Source organism: Erinaceus europaeus, chromosome 16, assembly GCF_950295315.1.
Source record: "Erinaceus europaeus chromosome 16, mEriEur2.1, whole genome shotgun sequence".
Taxonomy (NCBI): domain Eukaryota; kingdom Metazoa; phylum Chordata; class Mammalia; order Eulipotyphla; family Erinaceidae; genus Erinaceus; species Erinaceus europaeus.
Genome location: NC_080177.1, coordinates 12,057,283 through 12,082,877, shown reverse-complemented (window position 1 = coordinate 12,082,877; position 25,595 = coordinate 12,057,283). Strand labels below are relative to the sequence as shown.

Here is a 25,595-nt window from a genome sequence, read left to right as displayed (position 1 = left end):
GGTGAAGCAGGTCTGCAGGTGTCTGTCTTTCTCTCCCCCTCTCTGTCTTTCTTCTCCATTTCTCTGTCCTATCCTACAACGATGACATCAATAACTACAACGATAAAAAAAAAAACAAGGGCACGAAAAGGGAATAAATAAATATTAAAAAAAAAAAAGAAAGAAACTAGATAATGGCCAGGGAGAGAGCATAATGATTATGCAAAAGACTTTCATTCCTCAGGCTTGGAGGTTCCAGTTTAAAAAATATTTATGAGCTGGATTTCTTAAAGTTGTTAGAAGTATAGCAAGCGGTAAGTGGGTTGTCTGTTTATGGGATGTTGTCAGGTATGGTGGCTCACGGGGAAAGCCCAAGTAGCTTAATGTAGATATGTTGTGGGCTTGGACTTCCCACAGGATCTTTACCTTAGACCAGATGAGTCCTTCCCTGTTTATGTCCTGTGTTGTCTACACTCAACTTCTCCCACAGGACCTGGTGGTGGCACACCTGGTTGAGAGCACATGTTACAATGTGCAAGGACCTGGGTTCAAGTCCCAGTTCCCGTCTACAAGGGGAAAGCTTTCGAGTGGTGAAGTTGTGCTACAAGTATCTGTCTCTTTCCCTCTATCTTCCCCCCCCCCCCAATTTCTCTTTCTCTGCCCAATAAACAAATAAAGGTAACCAAAAAATTACAAAGATGTGTTTTTTTCTACCATAAAATTGTAGGGTTATGAAAACTACAGGGAGGGCAAGGAGAAGGACTTTAGTTTCATTCTGTTCAAGGCTCCATTCCTTGAGCCTAACTGAGCATGGCAGCTTCTACTGTCCAGTCAGACCCAAGACCAGTGCTCTGAGCAGTTAACAGAGTTTGGGAAGTCCCTTGAAACAGCGTGGGGATGAATCTCAAAGGCCATCTATCATTGTGCTTCTCCCAATTCCTTCCCTTCATGCTCTAGTTCTCTGGAGACCCTTACTCTGGTTAAGCAAGAGCACCTGACAGGCTCTTCAGATGAAGACCAAAGCTGAACCAAAGCCACTCTGTTAGCTTGGTCTAGCTTCCTTATCCTATAATCTCCAGCTCGGTTGCCCCTGTTGCCTCTCCATGGGGCTAAGGAGGTGATCGCCTAGCTGGCTAAAGTTGACAGCAAACACATCTGCCACAAACAAGCAGCCTCTTGCAATTAAAAAAAAAAAAAAATCTTAACCTGCCCCATAACTTTCATAGTTCATTCCATGTCTAACACTTCCCACTGTCTGCCTCTGTTTCACTAGTTAATGTTATCTGTCTAGTCCCTATATCATCACCCTCCAGTACTTTCAAGTTTCTAATGTCTGATTTACAAATTGTTACAAACCAGCTGAGTGGTTATCCTGCTCTCACTGTGCTGTTTGTGCTACTTTTCCCACTGGAAGAAGAGGATAAAATATGCCTGTGAGAAACTCAAGTACTTATTTTTTATTTTAAAAACACACTTGTTTGTTAACTTATTAGAGCACTGTTCAACTCTTGCTTATGGTAGGACCAGGGACTGAACCTGGGACCTTGTAGGCATGAAAGTTTTTTGCATAATTATGCTACCTCTCCCATCCTCAAGTACTCACTTTTCCAGGACGGCAGGGGTGAAGAGAATGTGTAGTGGCCATTGTACTTTGTAGGAAAGGCCTAGGGCTGCCCAGCCAGACGCAGGAGCTTCTCGGGGAGAAGTTTCCCGAGAAGGCCCTTCTCTTGCTTGAGCAGCATCTGTTGAGGGAAAAAAAAAAAAAAGACAATTCTGTTAATCTGGCTTCACCAAAGTGACTAGCAATCATGAAATGAGTACTCACTCAGTCTGCGTTATCAGCAGCATAAAGAGAACTCAGCAGGGACTTTCCTTCCAAGGTAATGAGCCTTCCATATGAGGGGCTCCTAGGTCTTTTAGTTCCTTTTTAGAGTCTTACAGTCAGGTGACCGGAAACAGACACCACTCCAGCAGAACTAGAACCAGTACCCATGCATCTTTCTTAGCCTTTCCAGATTTCTCTTTCCTCTCATATTACTAGGGCACTGGCCTAGATGATTTCTTTTCTTTTCTGAAATTTTTAAAATTTTTATTTCTTAATTTTTTTCCCTTTTGTTGCCCTTGTTTATTATCATCATTACTGTTGCTATTACTGTTGTCGTTGTTGGATAGGACAGAGAGAAATGGAGAGAGATGGAGAAGACAGATGGGGGAGAGAAAGATAAGACACCTGCAGACCTGCTTCACTGCCTGTGAAGTGACTCCCCTGCAGGTGGGGAGCTGGGGGCTCGAACCGGGACCCTTACTCTGGTCCTTGCGCTTTGCACCATGTGCGCTTAACCCGCTGTGCCCGGCTCCCTGGCTAGATGATTTCTAAGGTGCGAAACAATATGGCTTCTGTGAAGGCAGATGGAATGAGAGAATGGATGCTGCCCAGTAGAAGCAGAAAGGTGCCAAAGAGTGACAAACCTTTGTGTTCCTTTCCATGATATTCAATCGTCAGGTGTAGCAGAGGGAGAAGGTTGTCATCATCTAATAATACCTTGTGTGCTGACTGTTGGAAGGCCACATTCACATCTGCAACAAAAAACACAATCTGCTAAGAATGCCTGGTGACATGACAAACCCACACTCCTCCAGCCTCCCATGTCTCTCAAGATGGCCCAATCCTACTAGCAGAACACAGCAGACATAGCCTGCTTACGCCTGACTAGCATGAGGACCTCTTTTTCCTCTGGCTAATTTTCCTTGGAGATTCTTCCCTTGTTGGGTACAAACACATATTCTAGTGGGGCCAACAGTGCCTGACTGCAGAAACATACAAGTGGCCCAGGCATAACCAAATGGAATATAATTCTCTGCCTTGTTAGATTATTTTGTTTAGAAATCTGAATATGGGGGGTGGGTAGATAGCATAATGGTTATGCAAAGAGACTCTCATGCCTGAGGCTCCACTGTCCCAAGTTCAATCCCCCGTACCACCATAAACCAAAGCTGAGCAGTACTCTGGTAACAAACAAAAAAAAAAATTTAAAACTCCATATAGATATCAGAACATTACCCAAGCCAGGCAGTACAGGTCTTTCTTTTGCAAGTAAAAAGGGATGCAACAGTATGTTAGCTTGGTTGGAGGCTACCTGCTGCCATATGGAGTAGTCTGTATGAGAAGAAGGTCAGAAGTACAGATGGAATGACACCAAGTCCGAATGGCATCATGCGAAACACCTGAACAAACTTTGCCTAAAGCCATCATACTTCTGACCTTTTTACTTGTGAGAACAGATTCCCCCTCCCCTTTGATCAATCAAGTGGATTTCAACAGGTTCTTCTGAGATCTGTAACCAATGAGGCTATGAAATCACAATGGTCAATTACTGTCTTTTCAGAGCTGGGTAGCTCTGTCCCGTCTTATCGACTCCCCTATTTTCCATCTTCTATTTAAATGCAGTACTGGGGAAGCAGAGCTTCATGTTATGCCACTGAGCTGCCTTCCCAGCCCAAATGTTTTTTTTTGTTTTTTTTTGCCTCCAGGGTTATTGCTGGGGCTGGGTCCCTGCACTACAGATCCACTGCTCTTGGAGGCTATGTTCCCCTTGTTGTTTATCATCATGTGCAGCTTGGCGATACGAGAATCCGGCATGAAGCCCAGCCAGTCTATCTTGCCGTTACTCTCGATCGCACTCTGTCATTTCACAAACATCTCATAAAAACTGCAGCAAAGGTGGGCGCGAGGAATAACATCATTGCAAGACTGGCCAGCTCCTCATGGGGCACGAGCGCTTCCACACTACGATCATCATCTCTGGCATTATGCTATTCCACTGCAGAATACTGTGCCCCAGTATGGTTCCGTAGCCCCCATGTCCACTTGGTTGATTCCAAATTATATTCCTCCATGAGGATAATTTCTGGAACCATCCGTTCCACCCCGGTTCCATGGCTGCCAGTTCTTAGGAACATCGCCCTGCCAGATATTCGTCGGGATGCGGCATCATCTAAGTTCATTTCCCACGTCTACGCTCGACCGGACCTGCCAATATACACGGATATCTTCGCCCACCCTGTCCAACGCTTGACGTCTCGTCACCCAATCTGGTCCCCTATGCCTACACTGAACTTCTCTGTTCCAGACTCTTGGAAACAGAGTTGGCAGTCAGCTGAGGTAAAGAACAAACACCTCATCACAGACCCCTGCAAGCGTCAACCCGGCTTTGACCTAGCACGTTATGATTGGGCCCTCCTCAATCGCTATCGAACAGGCCATGGCCAGTGCGCCGCTATGTTCCATCGCTGGGGAGCCAGAGACGACCCGAACTGCCCCTGCGGCTAGAGACAGACTATGACCCACATAGTCAACGACTGCCACCTCTCCAGATTCAAAGGAGGTCTCGAAACTTTACATCAGGCTCAACCTGACGCTGTTGACTGGCTATGGAAGAAGGGCAAACGCTAGAAGAAGAAGATTGTTGTTATTGTCATTGCTGTCGTTGTTGGATAGGACAGAGAGAAACGGAGAGAGGAGAGGAAGATAGAGGGAGAGAGAGAAAGGTAGATACCTGCAGACCTGCTTCACCGCCTGTGAAGCGACTCCCCTGCAGGTGGGGAACCGGGAGATCAAAGCTGGATCCTTACGCCAGTTCTTGCGATTTGTGCCATGTGCACTTAATCCACTGCACTACCGCCTGACCCCCCACCCCAATTCATTTTTTAAAGATAGAGACAGAGAAACACAGTGAAAGAAACCACAGCAGTGAAGCTTCTTCCTTCAATGCAGTGAGAGACTGGTTTGAACCTGGGCTGCACACATGACAAACCAGTGCACTATGCAAGTATGGTATTTCACTGGTCCATCCCAGCCTAATTTTTTTTCATTCTGTATTTTGAGAGACGAGATATAGACAGACAGATAGATATGGGGTATCAAAGCTTTGCTCCACTATCCAGAAGTTCCACCCATTTCCATCCTTGGTGTAGTCCCATGTGCTCCCATGTGCTGGGATTAGAACTCAAGCCTGGCCTCACACATGCTCTATCACTGAGCCACTTCCTAGGCCTCCACTTTGTTCCATATTATAATCCTGACCCATGCCTACACATGGGGTTTTAGTGGGAATAGTTATCATGGGTGAACACTTTACTGAAGTAAAAGCAAATTTTAGTAACTGACCTCTGATGCATTCTGGGCTACTTTTTCCCTTTCTTGCTTCAACTTGCTAATTTACTACTAGTGAGACCAGACTTGGCTCCCACAGTGGTATGTGAGGCATGTTCCTGGGAGCTGTCGGTGGCCGTGTTTCCAGATGTCAGAAAGTCTCAGTTGTTCTGATGTCCAGCTGTAACCCTTACGTCACTGAAGTTCTAGATCCAAAAGCAAATAAAATCCCCATTTTGTACTTAGGAAAACTCAGGTTAGCTTTCCATCATTCACAATCTAGAGTTCTTATATAACATTACGAGTGGTAATAAGCCCCAAACTGTCCCATAAAGAACATGTGGTTATAGAGTCAGGCGGTAGTGCAGCGGGTTAAGCACACGTGGTGCAAAGCCTAAGAACCTGAGTAAGGATCTCGGTTCGAGCCCCCGGCTCCCCATCTGCAGGGGAGTTGCTTCACAAGCAGTGAAGCAGGTCTGCAGGTGTCTGTCTTTCTCTTCCCTTCTCTGTCTTCTCCATCTCTCTCCATTTCTCTCTGTCCTATCTAACAACGATGACATCAATAACAACAATAACTACAACAATAAAAAACAACAAGGGCAACAAAAGGGAAAATAAAGCAAAATATATATATATATGTTGTTAGGGCAGAGGATAGATAGCATAATGGTTATGCAGAGACTCATTCCTGAGGCTCCAAGGTCCCAGGTTCAAGCCCCGCCACACTGTAAGCCAGAGCTGAACAGTGCTCTGGTTATAATCTGAGGAGACAAAATCCCTGGTTTCAAAGTCTGTATCAACTCTTTCAGGAAGGTCCACAAGCCAAGATACTGCTTTCACTGGCCTCAGTATAAAGCCTACAGGAAAGGCCTTTCCTCTTAGACACACTCCACTATAACTCGCTAGGCTGTTTAAAAAAAAAAAAAATGCAGAGTAACCAAAATGGTTCAGAAACAACTCCGAACTACCCTATGACGTTAGTAAGCTGGTAACTCTCACTTCCAGAGGACAAATACCGTGTTCAGTTACTGCAGTGGGAGGCGTTTTTAACATGTGCTGAGCTGTATCGATGAAGGCCTGAAACAGTTCGCCACGTCCAAGGAGATAAAAGTCCTTAATGATCTGAAGAAAAAACAAACATTTACAAGTCAGTAATCCTCAGGGTCTGAAACTCAATTCCCCTAAGAGAATTCCAAATTAATATGATCTGTAATCAGTTTTTGTTCAACCCATGGAAGAAAGGATACCTAGAGCATAATTCAGCAGTTCCTCATGGCATGATGACTACTGTATCATATATAATTCAACCAATGAAAACAGTTATCCCAGAAGAAACTAAGCACACAAAGCACTGTACCAAATATATTGGCAGCATTAGGTAGAGTCTGCCCGCCCGGAGGCAGACAATGCCAGGAGAGGCTAGAGAATGCACCCACTGCCCACCAGCACCAATGTAAGAGTTACGGGAGCAACTATTACCTTCAGCTGACCCAGTAAATCGGACTCTTCGACCATAAGCTTCCACAGATGCTGAGAAAAAATAAAAACCAATAAAACAAGAATGTTTCATTACAATGAAAACTGTAAAGAATGGTCCTGCATAAAGCCAGCAATGTACTGAGAAAGAATATAAAACACGACCAAGTTAAGTTTAGGTTAAGCCCAAACATGAAAGCATAGTTTTAATAGTATCTTTCCAGAGAAAAAAAGTAGAAAGGATGGAGGGAGTGAGGGAGGGAGTAAGAGAGAGAGAAAGAGAAAGATTGATTCCATAACAGAGATGTTCTGGAATTATATAGTAGCAATGGGTATAACAAAACCAATCTTAATTTCAGAAGCTCAGGAGGTGGTACAATAGATAAAGTGTTACCCTCTTTATTTTGTGGTGCTGGGGAGCGAGCCCAGGGCCTTGTACGTGCATTGATATTATCTCCTTGGCTCAATTTTTATTCCTCATTTTTACAGAGAAAAGGAGAAGGGGTGAACGAGGTTACAGAGGAGAGAGATACAGACACCAAAGCACTGTTTCACCACCCGTGGGGTTTTCTTGGTACTGTCCCATGTAGTATCAAGGCCTGAACCCAAGGCTTCAAGCACGGTAATGTATATGTTTTGCTCAATGAGCAGTCTCCTGGGCCCATGCACTATTTTCAAAATGGCTTTAATGTTAAATTTTGTTATGGGATTTATCTCATTACAAGAATAATTGTTTGGGGTCAGGCAGTAGCAAACCTGGTTGAATGTACATGTCACAACACACAAGGACCCAGGCTTAAGCCCCTACGGGGGGGCAAGCTTCACAAGTGGTAGAGCAATATGCTATTGGGATCTTTCTCTCTCTTTCCTTCTCCAACTCCCCCTTCCTTCGCATTTTCTCTCTGTCTTACGAAATAACAGATAACATTTAAAAAAGAAAAGAAAACCAGCCAGAAATATGAATGTCTGTTCACGTGGAGAACATACACAGCACCATACGTGAAGGCTTGGGTTTGAGGTTTTGTTCCACATGGCAGTGTTTGCAGGGGGGAAGCTTCACAAGCTGTAGGGCAGTGCTCCACGTGTCTCTCCTTCTAAATTTGTCTGTATCTCACCCTCAAGACCATATGCATAGCATGACCAAATGGGTGAGCTATCCTATAGCCCCTCAAATGTTTTTTTCTACATTCATTGTGAATTTTCTCTTTTTTTTATTTTTAATTTTTTTTTATCATCTTTATCTATCGGATAGAGACAGCCAGAAATTGAGAGGAGGAAGGAAGCTAGAGAGGCAAAGAGACAGACACCTGCAGACCTGCTTCACCACTCACAAAACTTTTCCCCTGCAGGTGGGAACCGGGGGCTCGAACCCGGGTCCTTGTCCACTGTAGCATGTGTGCTCAACCAGGTGTGCCACCAGCCGGCACTGTGAATTTTCTCTTTTAATCATTAATGCCGTGCATTGCATTCATATTTTATATTTGTAACTTAATTTTTCATTTATGGATTTGTTCATATTAGGGAGGAAGAACAAGTATTTTCCCACAATTACAAATGAAAAAATATTATTCAGAAAGGTAACTTGTCTGATGTAGCACAGTAAACAAAAGTGAGCTCAGAACTCTTAGTTCTGGTTTGTTTTTTTTTTTGGCACCTGGATTATTGCTGTTACTTGGTGCCTGCCTAACTCCTGGTGGTCATTTCTCTCCCTTTACCCTTTCTATTACTAGAAAGCCACAATGAAACAGAAGGCACTAAATTCAGTCAGAACCAGCTGATCCCTTGGAGTTATTGGCAACCATACAGAAAGACTTATCAAAATGCTACCTGTCTGAAATGAAACCAAGACTCTTCTTACTCATCTAACTAATGAGCTAGGTGACTAACAAACCCCTGCCATGTGGGGAAAGGCTGAGGCAGTTCTGTCTTATCATTAGAAGGAGAAACATCTTGTCCTTCAGTTCTCTCATGTTCCTTCAAGCTGAGCTCTTAAGGTTATCGAGGCAAAACAAAAGCCAGGGACTCCATTTCTGTGAATGGAGCCCGTTTTCTCGATCAGTAAATACATAATGGAAGACAAACCTCGGCCACAGTACTACGGATACGATCCACCACCTGCTCAAAGTCCACCAGACTAAAGAGTGGTTGCTGCTTGAGACGATGCAGCTCTGCAGCAAAAGTGTCCTCTTGGTTTTTTAAAATGGATCCTGTGAAAGACAAAGGTGCTGTCAAAGGGAAACAGGACAGCCAGTGCAGGTAATGCTATCTCGACTGTGCTGAAATCTGACTTTGAACTACACGGTATTAAGTAAGAATGACCTCTGGGGATGGAGTAGACTGGGCAAGTGTATTCCTACCTTTTCTAGTTAAGTTGACATTTTGAGTCTCAAACATCTGGACAGATTCTCCAACAAACAGGATTTTCTCAGCAACTCTCACTGGAATGTAGGATGGTAAGATCTCCACTCGCAGGGAAAATTGCTTTAGAGATGGTGCCAGCATATTCTCCTCTTCTATCAGACGCTAGTCCAGGAAATAAGAAAGTGGGAAGATACCCAACAACTTTCCTAAACCGTAATTCACATGTTCTAGGAGCAGGGACTTTGAAGTTACGCAATTCTTATATTACCAATGTTGGGGATTCCATGTTTCAGGCAGCAGGAGGAGATGGCAGAAGTTAACAGTGGTTTTCTTAACCTAAGGATTTTAGTCTTCACTGTCTTTATAACTATGTAAAAATGTATGCACTCAAAACTCAGCTTCCTTGACTAGCAAGCTTTTATTTTGATCATGCTAAATCTATTATTTTATCCTGTGTATATATATTCTTGCTCTGACTAGCCCTTTACACTAGCCTGATTCATTTAGCCAAATCGGTCTCAAAGTGTGGTTCCTGAACCGACAGTAGCAGCCTCACCTGTTATTCATAGGACTTCAAAAATTCACCCTTTCTCAGATGTAAATAACCAGAAAATCTGGGTGATGAGGCCCAGCAATATAGTTCCTTCAAGCCTTTTAACTTTTTTTTTAATATTTATTTTCCCTTTTGTTGCCCTTGTTGCTTTTCATTGTTGTTGTAGTTATTATTGTTGATGTTGTTGATGTCGTTGTTCTTAGATAGGACAGAGAGAAATGGAGAGAGGAGGGGAAGACAGAGAGAGGGAGAGAAAAACACCTTCAGATCTGCTTTACCTGTGAAGTGACTCCCCTGCAGGTGGGGAGCCGAGGGCTCGAACCGGGATCCTCATGCCGGTCCTTGCGCTTTGCGCCATGTGTGCTTAACCCGCTGCGCTACCGTCCGACTCCCAGGTTTTAACTTTTAAATGATTATTAATAAGTGAAAGAATGAGCATCACTCTGGCACATGCAGTGCTGGGGTTCACTCCTCAGCACCACAATAAGCCAGAGCTGACCAGTGCACTCTGGTTTTTCTACTTCTCTCACTAAAAAATAAAGTAATGGGGCTGCATGGCAATGCACATAGTTGAGTGCACGTGACAATGCTCAAAGATCTGGATTCAAGATTTCCCACCTGCAGGGGGAAATCTTCACAAGTGGTGAAGCAGTTAATGCAGGTGTCTTTCCTTCTCTCTCCCTTCCTTTCAATGTCTATTTCTAGCCAATAAATGAATAAATAAAAATATTTTTAAAAGATAAAACAGCATAAATAAAGCCTTTTTAATTAAAAAATAACATGCAGATGACACCTACATCTTGTCTTTGACTCAGTTACTCTTGTGAGCTCTTGGTTCAGTGCACTGGGTGTTTCTTTTCTTTTTAATTTATTCCCTTTTGTTGCCCTTGTTTTTATTGTTGTAGTTAATATTGTTGTTATTGATGTTGTCATTGTTGGATAGGACAGAGAGAAATGGAGAGAGGAGGGGAAAACAGAGACGGGGAGAGAAAGACAGACACCTGCAGACCTGCTTCACCGCCTGTGAAGTGACTCCCCTGCAGGTGGGAAGTCACTCGAACCAGGATCCTTAGCCCTGTGCTTGCGCTTTGCGCCACTTGCGCTTAATCCGTTGCGCTACCGCCTGACTCCCACATTGGGTGTTTCTTACAAAGACCTCAAATTCAAAATCAGATATTTCTTTTCCCCCAAAATCAGTAATACGTGTATAACTTGCTTATCTCCCTTCTTCATTTTGCCACCAGAGTTATTTGCTGGGGTGTGGTGCCTGCACTATGAATCCACCACTCACAGTGGCCATTTTTTACTTTTTAAAATTTTTATTGTGATAGTGACAGAAACAGGGCAAGAGAAGGGAAGAGAGAATGAGAAACACCTGTGTTCTCCTCCACTGCTCATGAAGCTTCCCTCCTGCAGGTGAGGACTGGGAACTCAAATCTGGGTCCTTGTGCACAGTAACTTGTGTGCTTTACTGGTCGTGGCACTACCTGGCTTCCCTCCCTTCCTTCCAAGACAGAGGCAGAGAGGCAGAGAAGCAGAGAGAGACAGCAGCACTAAAGCTTTTCTCTTTCTTCTTTCTTTCTTTCTTTCTTTCTTTCTTTCTTTCTTTCTTTCTTTCTTTCTTTCTTTCTTTCTTTCTTTCTTTCTTTCCTTTTGTCTCCAAGGTTATTACTGGGGCTTGATGCCAGCACTACAAATCCACCACTTCTGGCAGCCATTTTTTCTTTCTTTCTTTCTTTCTTTCTTTCTTTCTTTCTTTCTTTCTTTCTTAATAATTGGATAGGACTGAGAGGGGGAGATAAAGAGGAAGAGAGGAAGAGAAGACACCTGCAGATCTGCTTCACTGCTTGTGAAGTGTCTGTCCTGCATGTGGGTGCGGAGGTTCAAATCTGTGTGTGCTTAATCGGGTGATCCCCCGCCAGGCTCCTCCAAAGCTTTCTTCAATACAGCAGGGGCCAGGCTCGAACCTAGGCCACACACATAGGCAAAGCGGCACACTACTCAAGTGAGCTATTTTGCTGGCCCACTTATTTTTCTGAACCACTCAACTATAAATCCTCCATGACAAGGATCACTTGGCTTTATTTCTCTATACAGCCGTGGCACCTAGAATACTACTACCTAGCACACAACAGACACTCAATAAAGGTTGTAACAGTGTAAGTGAATCGACGGCTAATACAGGTGACTAAAGGACACGGCACAGCATGCAGAGGAGTAACCGGAACTCCAAACTTGCATTGAGAAATGATATGGTAGCTACAAGACTTTCTTAAATAGTCACTATCATTTCTTAAGTGTATCTATGGGAGGGGGGGAAGGAGACAAAAGGAATCTCAGAAATATATTTTCTGTATCATGGCCTCACATTAAATTAGGTCTTAAGTATAAGTGAAGTACTGAATTATGATAAAGTCAAGCAAAGAGCAATGTGGAAGGCCTTGAGGATGCGGTGAGTTCAAGAGGGTGGGGAATCAAAAGATTACTGCACTACAGACTTTCTCCTGGCAGGAAAATGTTAGGCTTCTTGTGCTCTCACCAAGTCCTGAAGTTCTCTCAGTTGTTTTCCTGTCAGCCCCCCAATTCCCAAATCTTCCTCATCCTCTTCCGGCTGGACACTGACGTTACCAGAAGATGGACCCTGTCTGATAAAGAACTCTTCATGCTGATCCAAGAGGAGTCCGTGTAGCATCCAAGCCGAGAGCTGCTTATACATGACCCCGTGACACACAGCGAGGATTCTGAGTGGAAAGGAAAGTAGGAGTCTCACATATCCAGTTAGAGACCACGGTAATACGCTGCTGGTGCCAGAGCAATGCTCTGGCTCTCTTGTTCTTTAAGATTTATTTAGGGGGGAGAGGGAAGGGGAGAGGGAAGGAGATAGGGAGAGAGAGAAAGAGAAAGAGACAGAGAGAGAGAACACTCGATGCCAGGGATTGAACTCTGAAACTCATTTAAGTAAGTCCAACATACTATCTCCACTGCATCACCTCCCAGACCACATGGTTCTCTCTATCCCAACCTTCCTCATTAATAAGTAAAATAAATTAGGTCTGACAAGATAGCTCACTGGAACAGCATGTTTGCTTTGTCATAGGTATGACCCAGGTGTGAGCCCAGATCCCACCACACTAAAGGAAGCTTTGGTGCTGTGCTAGCTTTCTGTCTTTCTATCTGAAAAAGTTGACCTGGTGCAGTCAAGCCACAGTGATGATAATAAATAAATAAATAAATAAATAAAATTAAAAATAAGTAAGGTTAAATAAAAACTTTAGGAGAAAAAAGAAACAAGAGCTTAGGCTGTTATCTAAGCTAAGTTTTATTTTGAAATTATGTTTTATTTTATTTTTACTAGAGCACTGCTCAAGTCTGGCTTATTCTGGCTTACAGTGGTGCAGGGGATTGAACCTGGGCTTCTGGAGCCTCACGCATGAGAATCTCTTTGCATAACCATTATGCTATCTACCCCTGCCCTAAGTCTATTATATATAATATGGAAGTCATTTGCATTTGTACATAATTGAGTACAATAGTCTATAAAATCTGGGCCCTGCAAAAACATACATATACAAACATTCATATTCAATGCAAAGAACCAAAGTTATTCCTAGAGAGAAATTAAAGTTGACAACAGGGATGATTAAAAGCTAACAAAGGACTGAGACTAGAATGCTTTCTATCTCTTCTATGTGTAAATTTGTGTTCCTTTAAAAGATTTATTTATTAATTAACGAGAGGAAAAAACAGAGTGTCACTCTGGTACATGTGGTGGTGGGAACTGAACTCTGGAGAGCTTGAAAGCACAGTGCTCGACCTATTGTGCTCCTTCCCCCAGCTGCATAAATTTGTGTGAAGTGTAGTCAGAGAAGAGAGAGGAGGGAGGGAGAGGAAGAGTATGTGTGCACTTTTAGGAAAAGTAAAAACAAAGAAAGATGCTAAAAGAGAACGAAATCCCCAAAGAATATCCTAAGTAGTTTCCTGACTGAGGGTTTGCTTGTACAAGGATGAAAACAGAGGTTACTAAGAGTCATTCGAGTGGCCTGGGAGTTGGCACAGTGGTAAAATTCTGGATTTGTGACCATGAATCCTTGGCATAGTATATGGCATGGAGATGCTTTGGTTCTCCCTCTTCCTCCCCCTCTTCCTCTCTCTCTCTCTTCATCTCTTGTGAAATAAATCTTTTTTTAAAAAAAAAAAGTTGTGTGAGACCTCAGAGATTATCTGTACCAATTTTAAAACTGTCATATCCTCTTTTAAAAACAAAAAGTAAAAAGAGTGGTCAGGGAGACGGCACCACTGGAAGTGCAACAGACCTTCATGCCTGAAGCACGAGGTCCCAGGTCCAACCCCTCAGGCATAACCATATACCAGAGCTGACCAGTACTCTGGCAAAGTAAAAATAAATAAAAAACAAGGAGAAAAAAGAGATCAAATAGTTAGCCTTTGATCAGATTCCACACTTACTTAATACAGTTGAAATGGTAGGACACATTTTGTATCCTTTGCCCAGGTAAGTGTTATGCATTTTGCCCGTTATAATTTTAGTGCATTTATAGTCTATCTTTAGCTTTCTCCTGCTGCTGGTAATTTTATTATAATCTCTTAATATAGTATGCAGAACTACAGTGAATGTGTGTGCATGTGGTTTTTCTCCTTGGAATAATTTTGTTAAAGTTTCTATTCATGACTTACGGGATTACAAACTATAAAGAATTTTAAAGGTATTTATATGAAAATAAACAGCTACTCAAAATATACTTTGAGACATAGCTAAGCACAGGTGGTCGGAGTGCTCCGTGGATAATGAGATCCAAATGTGAAAAAGAATTTTACCAAGGCCATCTAAAGAAAACTAGATCCTAGCTTTAATACTCAACACACTTTTCCCAATTTCTGAGCCACCCTAAAGATTACACAGGCTCTTCTGTTCACACTGCCTTTCTGTCCTGGTCATGGCTTTCCCCAGAGGGAAGCCTGAGATGACCTGAAAAGGAAACATGCACAGTCGAGCCATTGCTCCCGATTCCCAGGTGAGCCAAGACTTACTTTTCTAATGCGCTTCGAACAGGAGGCAGACCTCCACAGCTATGTTTGTATACTGTTTCCAGGATTTGACAGCCATGAATCTGTAAGCAAGATAGTCTTGTCAAACTGGGTTCCACTTTAATAATTCACAGAGCACAGATTCAATCAAGAGGGCACACTCCAGTAGAGGATGGGGACAAACTTTCTCATAAGGTTTATAGGTAGTTCTGATTCTAACTCCAATTCCAATGTGTGGTTTATTCTCCACACCACTAATCCTCTAAACACCAGCTGGGTGTTCTATAATTTAACTCAATTCTGAAACTACCCACCTGAAATTTTTTTTTTAAATCTAGTGAGATAAGTCAGAAAGAGAAAGATGAGTAAGGGATGATCCTACTCATAAACAGAAGTTGAGAAAGAAGAACAGAAAGGGAAATGAAAGCAGAATTTGTGTAAAACTCCAAAGAGTTTGGAGTATTACACCCAAGTAAAAACTCTGGGTGGAGGATGAGGGCAGATTTTCAGCCTCACTACAGGGGGCTGGGGGTAGGGCCACAGACCTTTGGTGGTGGGAATGGTGTTAATATACACTCTTAAAAAGTTCCCCTTGCAGATAGGGATTTGGGGCTTAAACCCAGGTTATCATGCATGGTAATATGTATGTCCCCTCAGGCATGCCATCCCAGGCTGGCTTTCTTTCTTTCTTTTTTTTTTTTTTGCCTCCAAGGTTACTGCTGGGGCTCAGTGCCTGCACCACAAGTCCACTGCTCCTGGAGGCTATTTTTTCCCTTTTGTTGCCCTTGTTTATTGTTGTTATTGTTGCTGTTATTGATGCCATAGTTGTTGGATAGGAAAGAGAGAAATGGAGAGAGATGGGGAAGACAGAGGGGGGAGAGAAAGACAGACACCTGCAGACCTGCTTCACGACTTAAGTGAGCCCCCTGCAGGTGGGGGTGAGGGGGGCGACCCAAACGGGATCCTTAAGCGGGTCCTTGCTTTACACCATGTGCGATTAACACTTGCTTTACACTTTACACCATGTGCTACTGCTCCCCGACCCCCCCCCCACACACGCAGGCTTTCTTCCCCTCCTCTCCCTCCCCCTTCTCCTCCCTGCACGTGGATTTTTTTCCCGTCCCCCCCACCCCCCTGCATTCTTCCCTGCACGTGAATTTAAGTGGGTGAAACACCAAGTTCCAGCCTTCCAAAGGGAAGACTGATTTCACCTGACTGCCAGTCCCTATCCTTAAGTACTTTTCTTTTTTGCCTCCAGGGTTATCACTGGGGCTCACGAATCCACTGCTCCTGGAGGCCATATTTCCCACTTTTGCTGTCCTTGTTGTTGTTATCGTTGTCATTGGTGGGGAGCCAGGGACTCGACTGGGGATCCGGTTTTTTGCGCTCTGCACCAAGCTCTTAATCCGCTGCGCCACCACCTGCCACCACCTGCCCCCGCCCCTCAGGTACTTCACAAAGATCACCTCATTAACGTAAACTCAAGTGTGGTTGAAAAGGGTTTGTTATAAATATCTCCTTCCTGGCTGCTCTCACTTAGGAATTTTCAAGGGTTTTAGGAACTCTGTGCCACAAATAAAGACCAAATGCACGGATTAAAAAAAAAAAATTATAGGGAGGCCGGGTGGTATAGCACCGGGTTAAGCGCACATGGCGCGAAGTGCAAAACCAGCATAAAAGGATCGGGGTTCGAGCCCATGGACTCTCCACCTGAAGGGGGGGGTCGCTTCACAAGCAGTGAAGCAGGTCTGCAGGTGTCTATCTTTCTCTCCCCTTCTCTGTCTTCCCCTCCTCTCTCGATTTTTCTCTGTCCTATCCAACAACGATGACAGCAATAACAAGAATAAACAAGAAGAGCAATAAAAGGGAAAAACTGGCCTCCAGGAGCAGTGGATTTGTGGTGCAGGCACCGAGCCCCAGCAATAACCCTGGAGGCAATATATATATATCCCCAAATCATAGTATCACAATAATAGTTCTCAAGTGTCACCTGAAAATCTGTAAGAAACAAAGGTTTTGAAGCAGAGAGCTAACATAATAGAAGCATACTGGATGTACATGCCTGGCAGCCCTGGGGCCCTGGAGGTAGCTCCCAGGTTCAAGGCCTGGTAACACCATATTCTGAGCTGAGCACTGCTCTGGTCTTTCTCACTCTACTTTTGTTTCTCATGAAAGTGTAAAACTTAAAAAATTGATAGAAGCTGTAAAAAATGGTAACTTCACCATTTTCAGCCGATCTTGGATGGACCTTGAAAAAATCATGTTGAGTGAAATAAGTCAGAAACAGAAGGATGAATATGGGATGATCTCACTCTCAAGCCAAAGTTGAAAAACAAGATCAGAAAAGAAAACACAAGTAGAACCTGAAATGGAATTGGCGTATTACACCAAAGTAAAAGACTCTGGGGTGGGTGGGTGGGGAGAATACAGGTCCAAGAAGGATTCAGAGGACCTAGTGGGGGTTGTATTGTTATATGGGAAACTGGGGAATGTTATGCATGTACAAACTATTGTATTTACTGTTGAATGCAAAACATTAATTCCCCAATAAAAAAAATGGAAGGAAAAAAATAAATTAAATTAAATAATACCAAAAAAATTGATAGAGATGCAAAACAAAACAAAAACACCCCAGACCTACTGAACCAAATTGTTGAACCTATTTATAGTTTACAATCACTTTAAATGATTCACACACACAACGAAGTGTGAGAATCACTGCACCAGAAGTCAGGATCACTTAAGAGTTAAAATTATAAGCAAACAAAACTTTTTGGGACTAAGACCTACCTCAGACTACTGATAAAGTATACATTTCCCCCCAAACCTGCTCCCTTTCTGGCTCTCCTTTATAAAAATTGATTTCATCAAGTATAATTTGCATACCATAAAACTCACTCTTTTGAAAAGTTCTTCTAGGAACGCTTATTTTATGAGGGAGATGTTGAAGCACTGTTCCAGCATATACAGTGCCAGGAAGCAAACCCAGAGTCTCATTTGTACAAGTCTTGCACTCACTCTAGCAGATGAGCTACCTCCTGGTCACAACATTCACCTATTTTAAGTGTACAATATAACAATATAAATAAATTTACATCACTCAGCAACCATCACCACAAGCCAGTTGTGTACCATTCACATCACTAAAAAGATCCATGGTGCCTATTTGCAATCTTCCCTAACTGCCCCCCCACCCAGCCTGTGCTCTTGAGCAGCTGGTTCAACTCTACAGAGCTACAGTGTCCCAGCTCCTCAACCCCAGAAGACCTGCCCATCTGCAATCCCTTTGTCCATTTTCTACTTTCTTTCTTAGAGCCAGTGGAAAGTGAAAGTCAACTGAGATGTGCAGCCAGACATAGATTCCTTTCTTTGTCTCCATAACCCCACTTACCTAGATGGTCCCCTCCAGTTTGAGGGTCTCTGTAAAAGCCACACAGACCCAGGCTTAGGCTCCAGCTGCACCATATACTACTATCATTGACTTCCTTCCAGTTAACTTTCTGCTTTTCAGCAGTAGAAATTTCTCTCACCTCTGAATACTCTTTAGCGTTTTCCTCTTACCCACCAGCATTTTTGCCTCTATCTATTAACATTCCCTCCACCTTCTGGACCAGGAGGTACTGGAGGGCAGGCTCATAACTTATGTTTACATCCTGACACTTAGCATAATATCCAAGCAAATATTGATGAATAAATACATACTAAAAAAAAAAAAAAAAGGAAGGGGTGGTTTCAAAACAGAACATAAAGCAAAATTACTTACAAATATGTCCATGATGCTTAAGAAAGCAAAAGGAAAAGAGTTCTCACCTTTTGACTTTTAATTTGCTCTACTACAACCATCACAGAAGGGAAAAGGAGCTGGAACTGCAAAGAGGATAGAGGGGTATATAATCAAATACAAAGGAAACAAATTAACTTGGGAAATGTTATTTCTAAATAGCTCAAGTTCATAAAGATTCCTTCCTTCTTTCCATTCTTTCTTCTTTACCAGAGCACTGTTACAGCTCTGGCTTAGGGTAGTGTAAAAGACTGAGCCTGGGACTTTGGAGCCTCTGGCATGAAAGTCTTTCGCATAACCGTTATGCTGTCTCCCAGCCCAAATTCATAAAGACTTCAACCCTACAGAATAGCCAAGATCCAGGTTGACTGCACAAAGAAGACAGTCTCTAGTTCTGAGGCCAATATTGAAGTCAATGTAGAATATCAACATTAGACATTAAGTTTTAGACAAATTCGTAGCTTTTTGAGCAGTTTTAGTCTAGGAAACATAAAAAATAGAAAATGCTGAATTCAGAAAGAAAAAAAGTTCTCAAAACAACAATATAAGTTATATTATCTTAACAGTATCAACAGAGCCCAAGGTGTTCTGTTATCTGGGCAGCATACCTGATCTAAGGAGTAATTGACGTGCGATATGGAGAGATGGGGATCGGCCACGAACTGCAACAAAAACCACCGTGATTAGGGCTCCATGCAAAATACATCACGTCTATTCTGATCTCTGAGAAGCAGAAGAGACACTGAGAGTGGACTTAGCATTAGACTGAGGTTGAAAAAATGATTATTTACTGAAGATGACTAGTTCTGATTTTTAGGTAGTAAAACTAGAAGTGGAACTTTTACAAACTCACTCAGGAACCATCTGCCATGACTTGCAGGCCTTTTTTTTTTTTTTTTTTTTTTAAACAGACATTTTAATGTGAAAAATTGGGTGGGGGAGCTGACTCCATCTTACTGGAGTAACATTAATTTTTAATATTATGTAAATTTCAAGCATATACTTACAATTTAGCATTTGTATACTTTACATCATGATCATCAACAAGTCTTTTAAAAATATTTTTATTTCTTTAATTTGGATAGAGACAGAGAGAACTTGAGAGGGAAGGGGCTGATAGAGATGGAGGGGAGATGGACAGCTGTACCACTACACTACGAGTGAACGGGCTCCCCCCTGCAGGCTGCTTTTTATCATGGCTCTTGCAGAAAGTATACTGCACTTACTTCCCAGCCATGCAGAAAATAGCTCACTCTTCATAACCTGACCATCTCAAAGGGAATTTCAAATTCAAGAACTCCTAATCCACTGCCCCTGGGGTATTGCTTCCCTTCTATTTATTTTTCTCACCTCTTGTTCCAAATCAAGCAATGCTTGGCGATAAGGCTGCAAAACTGAGTCCAGCCCTGTGCAGAAGGCCCTTAGGTAGATTCCATATAAACCACCTTGACCCTGCTGAGATGGATGGTGATCCTGAAACCAAACAGATGTCACTCATATGTGGAATCTAGAGAACGGGACACATGAACTTTCAAAAAATAAATAAATAAATAAAGCCAAACAAACAAAAAACAGAAGCAAACTGTTTATTATAAGACTTTGTGAGAACTATGGTGGTTATCTTTGGGAGATGAGAGGGTGGGGACACAGAATTTTGATGATGGGTGTGGAACTATACACTGTAATCTTATAATCTTGTAACCCACCATTAATCACAAATGAAAAATGGAAAAAGAAAAAAATAAATTTACAACCATTCCAGTTTTTTTTTTATTATTTAAATAATGATTGACAAGACCATAAGATAAGAAGGGTACAATTCCACACAATTCCCACCACCAGAGTTCCACATCTCATCTCCTCCACTGGAAGGTTCTTTGTTCGTTATTCTTTATCCCTCTGAGAGTATGGATTTAGGATCATTATGGGTGCAGAAGGTAGAAGGTCTGACTTCTGTAATTGCTTCTCTGCTGGATATGGGCATTGGCAGGTGGATCCACACCCCCAGCCTGTTTCTGTCTTTCCCTAGTGGGGCAGGGCCCTGGGGAGATGGGGTTCCAGGACACCATGGTGAGGTCGTCTGCCCAGAGAAGTCAGGCTGGCGTCATGGTAGCATCTGCAACTTGGTGACTAAAAAGCAGTAAGATACAAAGCAGAACAAACTGTTTAATAATCAGGAACCTAAAGGTAAGAATATAGCAGATGAGATTTGGGGTGTCTATTTTGGAAAAAGCTTATAGGTCTATTTTAGGTATATTCCAAGGGGCCCATGACTTTACTTATTTTTGCCTGAGCCTGACAGCTAATATGCAAGTGGGCTAAAGATATTGTCTGGGGAGATGGCATAAGAGTTGGAAGTAGGACTAGAAAGCTGGATCAGGGCAGAGTGTAACTCCCAAATATGGGAAAAGGATATAAATACCATTAACGGTAAACGCCATCAATATCATATGGGGCCCATATTCATCACAGGAGCCTGTGTAACCTCTGCATCCCTGTTGGTCTGACCTCGCATTCCGTGGCCATAGCCAGGAACATTCTAGACTCATGCACTCATTTCAGGACCCATCTTCCTTGAGTGGCAGCTTTTCATCTGAAGCAGCACAGTATTACTTTACTGATGTAGTCAATAAATTGCTTTTTAAAAGAAAATATTTTTTTTCATATATATAAAGAAAGGCATCAGGGAGTTAGGCGGTAGAACCAGATATCACTCTGGTACATGTGCTGCAGGGGACTGAACTTGGGACCTCATGGTTGAGAATCCAGTGCTTTATCCACTGCACCACCTCCCATACCACGAGCAAAGATACCTTTATTTACTACACTTAGTTCAGACTCTAATTGTCTCTGGCAATAGCTTTCTTCCTGCAATCGGCCCCTCTATCTAAATTATTTTAGGCAGGTAAAGGGCGATAAAAATAAAAATTTCTTGAGTCAGTAAAAATAATCAGTCTAGGGAGTCGGGCGGTGGCGCAGCGGGTTAAGCGCAGGTGGCACAAAGTGCAAGGACCAGCATAAGGATCCCGGTTCGAGCCCCCGGCTCCCCACCTGCAGGGGAGTCGCTTCACAGGCGGTGAAGCAGGTCTGCAGGTGTCTATCTTTCTCTCCCCCTCTCTGTCTTCCCCTCCTCTCTCCATTTCTCTCTGTCCTATCTAACAATGACGACATCAATAACAACAACAATAATAACTACAACAACAATGAAAAAACAACAAGGGCAACAAAAGGGAAAAATTTTTTTAAAAAGACTTTAAAAAAATTAAAAAAGATAATCAGGCTAAAATGATCCTCATGCCAACAAGACATATTTCTGGGTGGCAAATATCACTCCTCTGCAACAGCAATTTGCATATTATATAAGACAAAATCCAGTCACATGTATATAGTCCAAGTTTTACTTTCTAAGTTTTATGGACAAAAATGTTAACAGAGGCATATTCACTTACATTTCTGTATGGGTTCCAACTTTAAAAATTAAGTATGGGGACCGGGTGGTGGCACACCTGGTTGAGCACACATGTTACAATGTGCAAGGACCCAGGTTCAAGCCCCCAACCTCACCCTGCAGGGGGAAAGCTTCATGAGTGGCGAAGCGGGGCTGCAGGTGTCTCTCTCTCTCCCTCTCTATCTCCCCTTCCTCTCCATTTCTGGCTATCTCTATCAAATAAATAAAGATAATAAAAAAATTAAGTATGCCCTCATTAACATAGAGTCCAGACTGGGGAGATAGCATAATGGTTATGCAAATGTCTGAAAAAGCCGGAGGCTCTGAGATCTCAGGTTCAATCCCCAGCACCACCATAAGCCAGAACTGAGCAGTGTTCTGGTCTCTCTCTCAGTATCTTTTCCTCTGTATCTACTCTTTCTCATTAAAATAAAGTAAATGAAAATTTTAAAAGTCATAGTCATAGATGGGGTATACTTTAAACTCACTTTTACTGTACATCATTTTTCTGTAAAAAAAAAAACAAACAAAAAAAACAGTTTGCATGAACCAAACCCAGAGAGAAAACATAAGGCTTTATTTTCCAACTCTTGACAACCAGTTTGTGTAACAGGAGGCAGAGGATATTGGCTGCTTTTTTTCAAAAAAGTATTCCTGGCTGGGAAGGCAGTATAATAGTTATGCAAGAGACTTTCATGCCTGAGGCTCCAAGGTCCCAGGTTCAATCCCCAGTACCACCACAGGCCAGAGCCGAACAGTGTTCTCGTCTCTAGCTGTGTGGGTCTTTCAGTATATCTCTCTCATCAAAATAAATCAAATATAAAGTGAAATTTTAAAAAAATATTACGTATGCCTCCTTTTCCTTTCTGGAAGTCTACCAGAATCACTGTTTCAAATGGCAAATACGATTCTATGCCGCTTAATGATGAGAGAGAACATATCCTGAGAAATGTGCCAGTGGTGACCTCATCATTGTGCGAATGTCACAGTGTGCTAGAGCGCATAGCCCACTGTACACTTACAGGACAGTCTGCGGGACCAGTGCTGTACATGCAGGTCACTGTCTAAACTGTTAAGAGATTCACTTCCATAGTGATCTTTGAATCAGAATTATACAGTTTGGCACGCTTTTTATATCACTGGCTGAATCACAGACTGTTAAATAAAACAGAACTTTATTTCTTTTCTTTCTTTTTAAATAACACTTTGACTACTTATTGTGTACTGGGGGCTGGGTGGTGGCGCACCTGGGTGAGTGCACTGTTACTTACCGTGTACCAGGGCACTTTTACATGAATTACCTTGTCTAATCCTTATAATCCAACCCTAAGAAATAGGTACCAAGTCTTATCCCCACTTTATAGATAAGGGAATTGAGCACTAGGTCTGCCAAGCAGTCTACAGCCAGTAAGGGATGGAACAGATACATATCCTTGAACTCCGACATACTAGTTGCAATTAATAGTGCACATTTCTTTTCTTTTTTTATTTTATTTATTTATTTATTTATTTATTTATTTATGAGAAAGATAGGAGGAGAGAGAAAGAACCAGATATCAATCTGGTACATGTGCTGCCGGGGATTGAACTCAGGACCTCATGTCTGAGAATCCAATGCTTTATCCACTATGCCACCTCCCAGACCATTTCTAATTAATTCATATTAACGGATATTTCTTAAGTGCTAACTAGGTGTCAAGCACTTTCCCTATTTTGATTCATATATTTCCTATTAATAAAAATAAAGTCCAAAGGTTATAGCTACTTGCTTCCATGTGACTATAGGAGTGACAAAAGAATCTGAAACTTTTTAATCTCTGAAATTGGGGGCTGGGCGCTGGAGAAACCAGCAGAGCTCACAGTTACCTTGCACAAGGACCAAGGTTCAAGCCTCCAGGTCCTGACCCGCAGTGGGGGGAGCTTCATGAGCAGGTCTGCACATGTGTCTCTTTCTCTGTCCCTCTTCCCTCTCAGGTAAAAAAAAAAAAAAAAAAAAAGAGCAGTGGATTTGTTGTGCAAATACTAAGTCCCTGCCCTAGCAATAACCTTAACAGTAATTTAAAAATTAATAAAAAAAATAATAATGAAAGAAATTGAAACTATGGTCCATATCAAACTCATTTTAGGTCTCTTGAAATTCAGATCAGATATATTTTCTTTTATCAGTCGCGTGCCACTATTTTCTCTTTGTTTGAGGTACGGTCACCTGGCCTTCATTTGATCAAGTCCAGTAGTGAGAAACTCAAAACTTCTTGAAACTTACTTCACATGTGCTATCAGTAGATTCACTGCTCTTTGGAGATACTATCTTTCCTCACAACAGGAACCTACTTACCTGCTGCTGCACGTGACCTGTATATTGTCCAATGAATTCAGTAAAACGAATATAGTCTGTGCCAAGCCGGCAGAGTCGATTCAGGACACTGGTTTCACTTGGGTGGAGAAATGGGAAATCTTGTGACACCTGTAGGAGGAGAAATGTTAGAAACACTGATGTCTGCTGTTCACGGAGCAATAACTATAGACGAGCTACAAATATTCTCTACTAGTTGTTTTCCAGATGTGAAGATGGCCATTTTAGGCTGGTAAGTTGTACTGACCAGGAGGTGACACAGTAGATAAGGAATTGGGACACTCGCGTATGAGGTCCTGAGTTCAGTCTGCAGCGTCACAGATGCCAGTGAAGCTCCCGTTTTCTGGTTCTCTCCTCTCCAATAAATAAGTTAAGAAAAGATAAATACTGGATAACAAAGTATTTCCAAACACGATGGTGGTTATTTGTTCCCTACCTCTAATCTCATTAGTAATCTTTAAAATAGGTAACACGTGGTAAACAATTCAAACAGGGGCCGGGTGGTGACATACTTAGTTGAGTGCATGTTACAATGTGCATGATTGCATGTTCAAGTCCCCAGCCTCCACCTGCAGGGGGAAAGCTTTTCAAATGGTGAAGCAGAGCTGCAGGTCTTTTTCTCTCTCTCTCTCCCACTCCCCTCTTAATTTCTGGCTGTCTCTATCCAATAAATAAAGATAATAAAAAAATCATTAGAAATAACAGAAAAAAATGTTCATAAAAACAATATGAAATAGATGCATATTAGAAATAAGTTAAGGGCAGCAACTATCATGTGTCTTATGCAGTCTTCTAGGGATGGTCTATAAGGACCTAAGATATCTGGTCTGGCTGCCACAAAGTCTCTACAGCAATACTACTCAAACAGGCCTGCAGATTCTGGGGTTTTATCACATATTCTTAGGGTTTATAAATTTTCAGTATTACATTACAAAAACATAAAACTAATGCAGTATGCTAGATTCTATAAGAGTATCTTAACAAATGGGCACAGAAATTTTGTGTCCATACTTTCAATATTTAGGAAAAGTTTCATTTCAATTAAAATGGAAAATCAGGGGTTAACAGATGTCTCAATGGGTCTCCACGAGGCCCTACATTTGATTCCCAGCAACAAATGGGAGCACCATGGACAACAAGAAAGGGACCTCCTTGAGTACTTTAACGTCGCTCCCTCAAAACATAGGCGATAAAATCGGGGTTGGAAAGGCGATCTTAGTTGCCTCACACAAGGAGGGAGGTCCATTCCTTGGTGCTGCATTACAGAAATGTAAAATTACTGTAGCATACTCGAGGACACACACATATTATGCTCATGTTTTCACGCTTTCAGAAAAGGTTTGGGCTAAGGAAATGGCATAATGGTTACATAAAAGAGTCTCATGCCTGAGGCTCCACACTCCCAGGTTCAATCCCTGGCACCACCTATAAGCCGGAGCTGAGCAGTGT

General features: G+C 42.3%; 1 protein-coding gene across 5 annotated transcripts in view; it reads right to left on the bottom strand.

The window, feature by feature from the left end:
- Window positions 1-25,595, bottom strand: part of TUBGCP4 (tubulin gamma complex component 4) — a 39,022-nt gene that overhangs the window by 6,133 nt on the left and 7,294 nt on the right. For 3 of the 5 annotated variants that reach the window (XM_060174506.1, XM_060174503.1, XM_060174505.1), the window contains 12 exons: window positions 24,129-24,257; window positions 19,696-19,818; window positions 18,954-19,007; window positions 18,375-18,431; window positions 14,568-14,647; window positions 12,061-12,262; window positions 8,965-9,130; window positions 8,690-8,814; window positions 6,611-6,661; window positions 6,148-6,253; window positions 2,449-2,556; window positions 1,583-1,724 (listed from right to left, as the gene is read on the bottom strand). In XM_060174506.1, coding sequence (XP_060030489.1) covers window positions 1,583-1,724; window positions 2,449-2,556; window positions 6,148-6,253; window positions 6,611-6,661; window positions 8,690-8,814; window positions 8,965-9,130; window positions 12,061-12,262; window positions 14,568-14,647; window positions 18,375-18,431; window positions 18,954-19,007; window positions 19,696-19,818; window positions 24,129-24,257 — 1,343 coding nt within the window. The remainder of the gene's footprint in view (window positions 1-1,582; window positions 1,725-2,448; window positions 2,557-6,147; window positions 6,254-6,610; window positions 6,662-8,689; window positions 8,815-8,964; window positions 9,131-12,060; window positions 12,263-14,567; window positions 14,648-18,374; window positions 18,432-18,953; window positions 19,008-19,695; window positions 19,819-24,128; window positions 24,258-25,595) is intronic. The other 2 variants (XM_060174504.1, XM_016192718.2) reach the window with 1 other exon arrangement.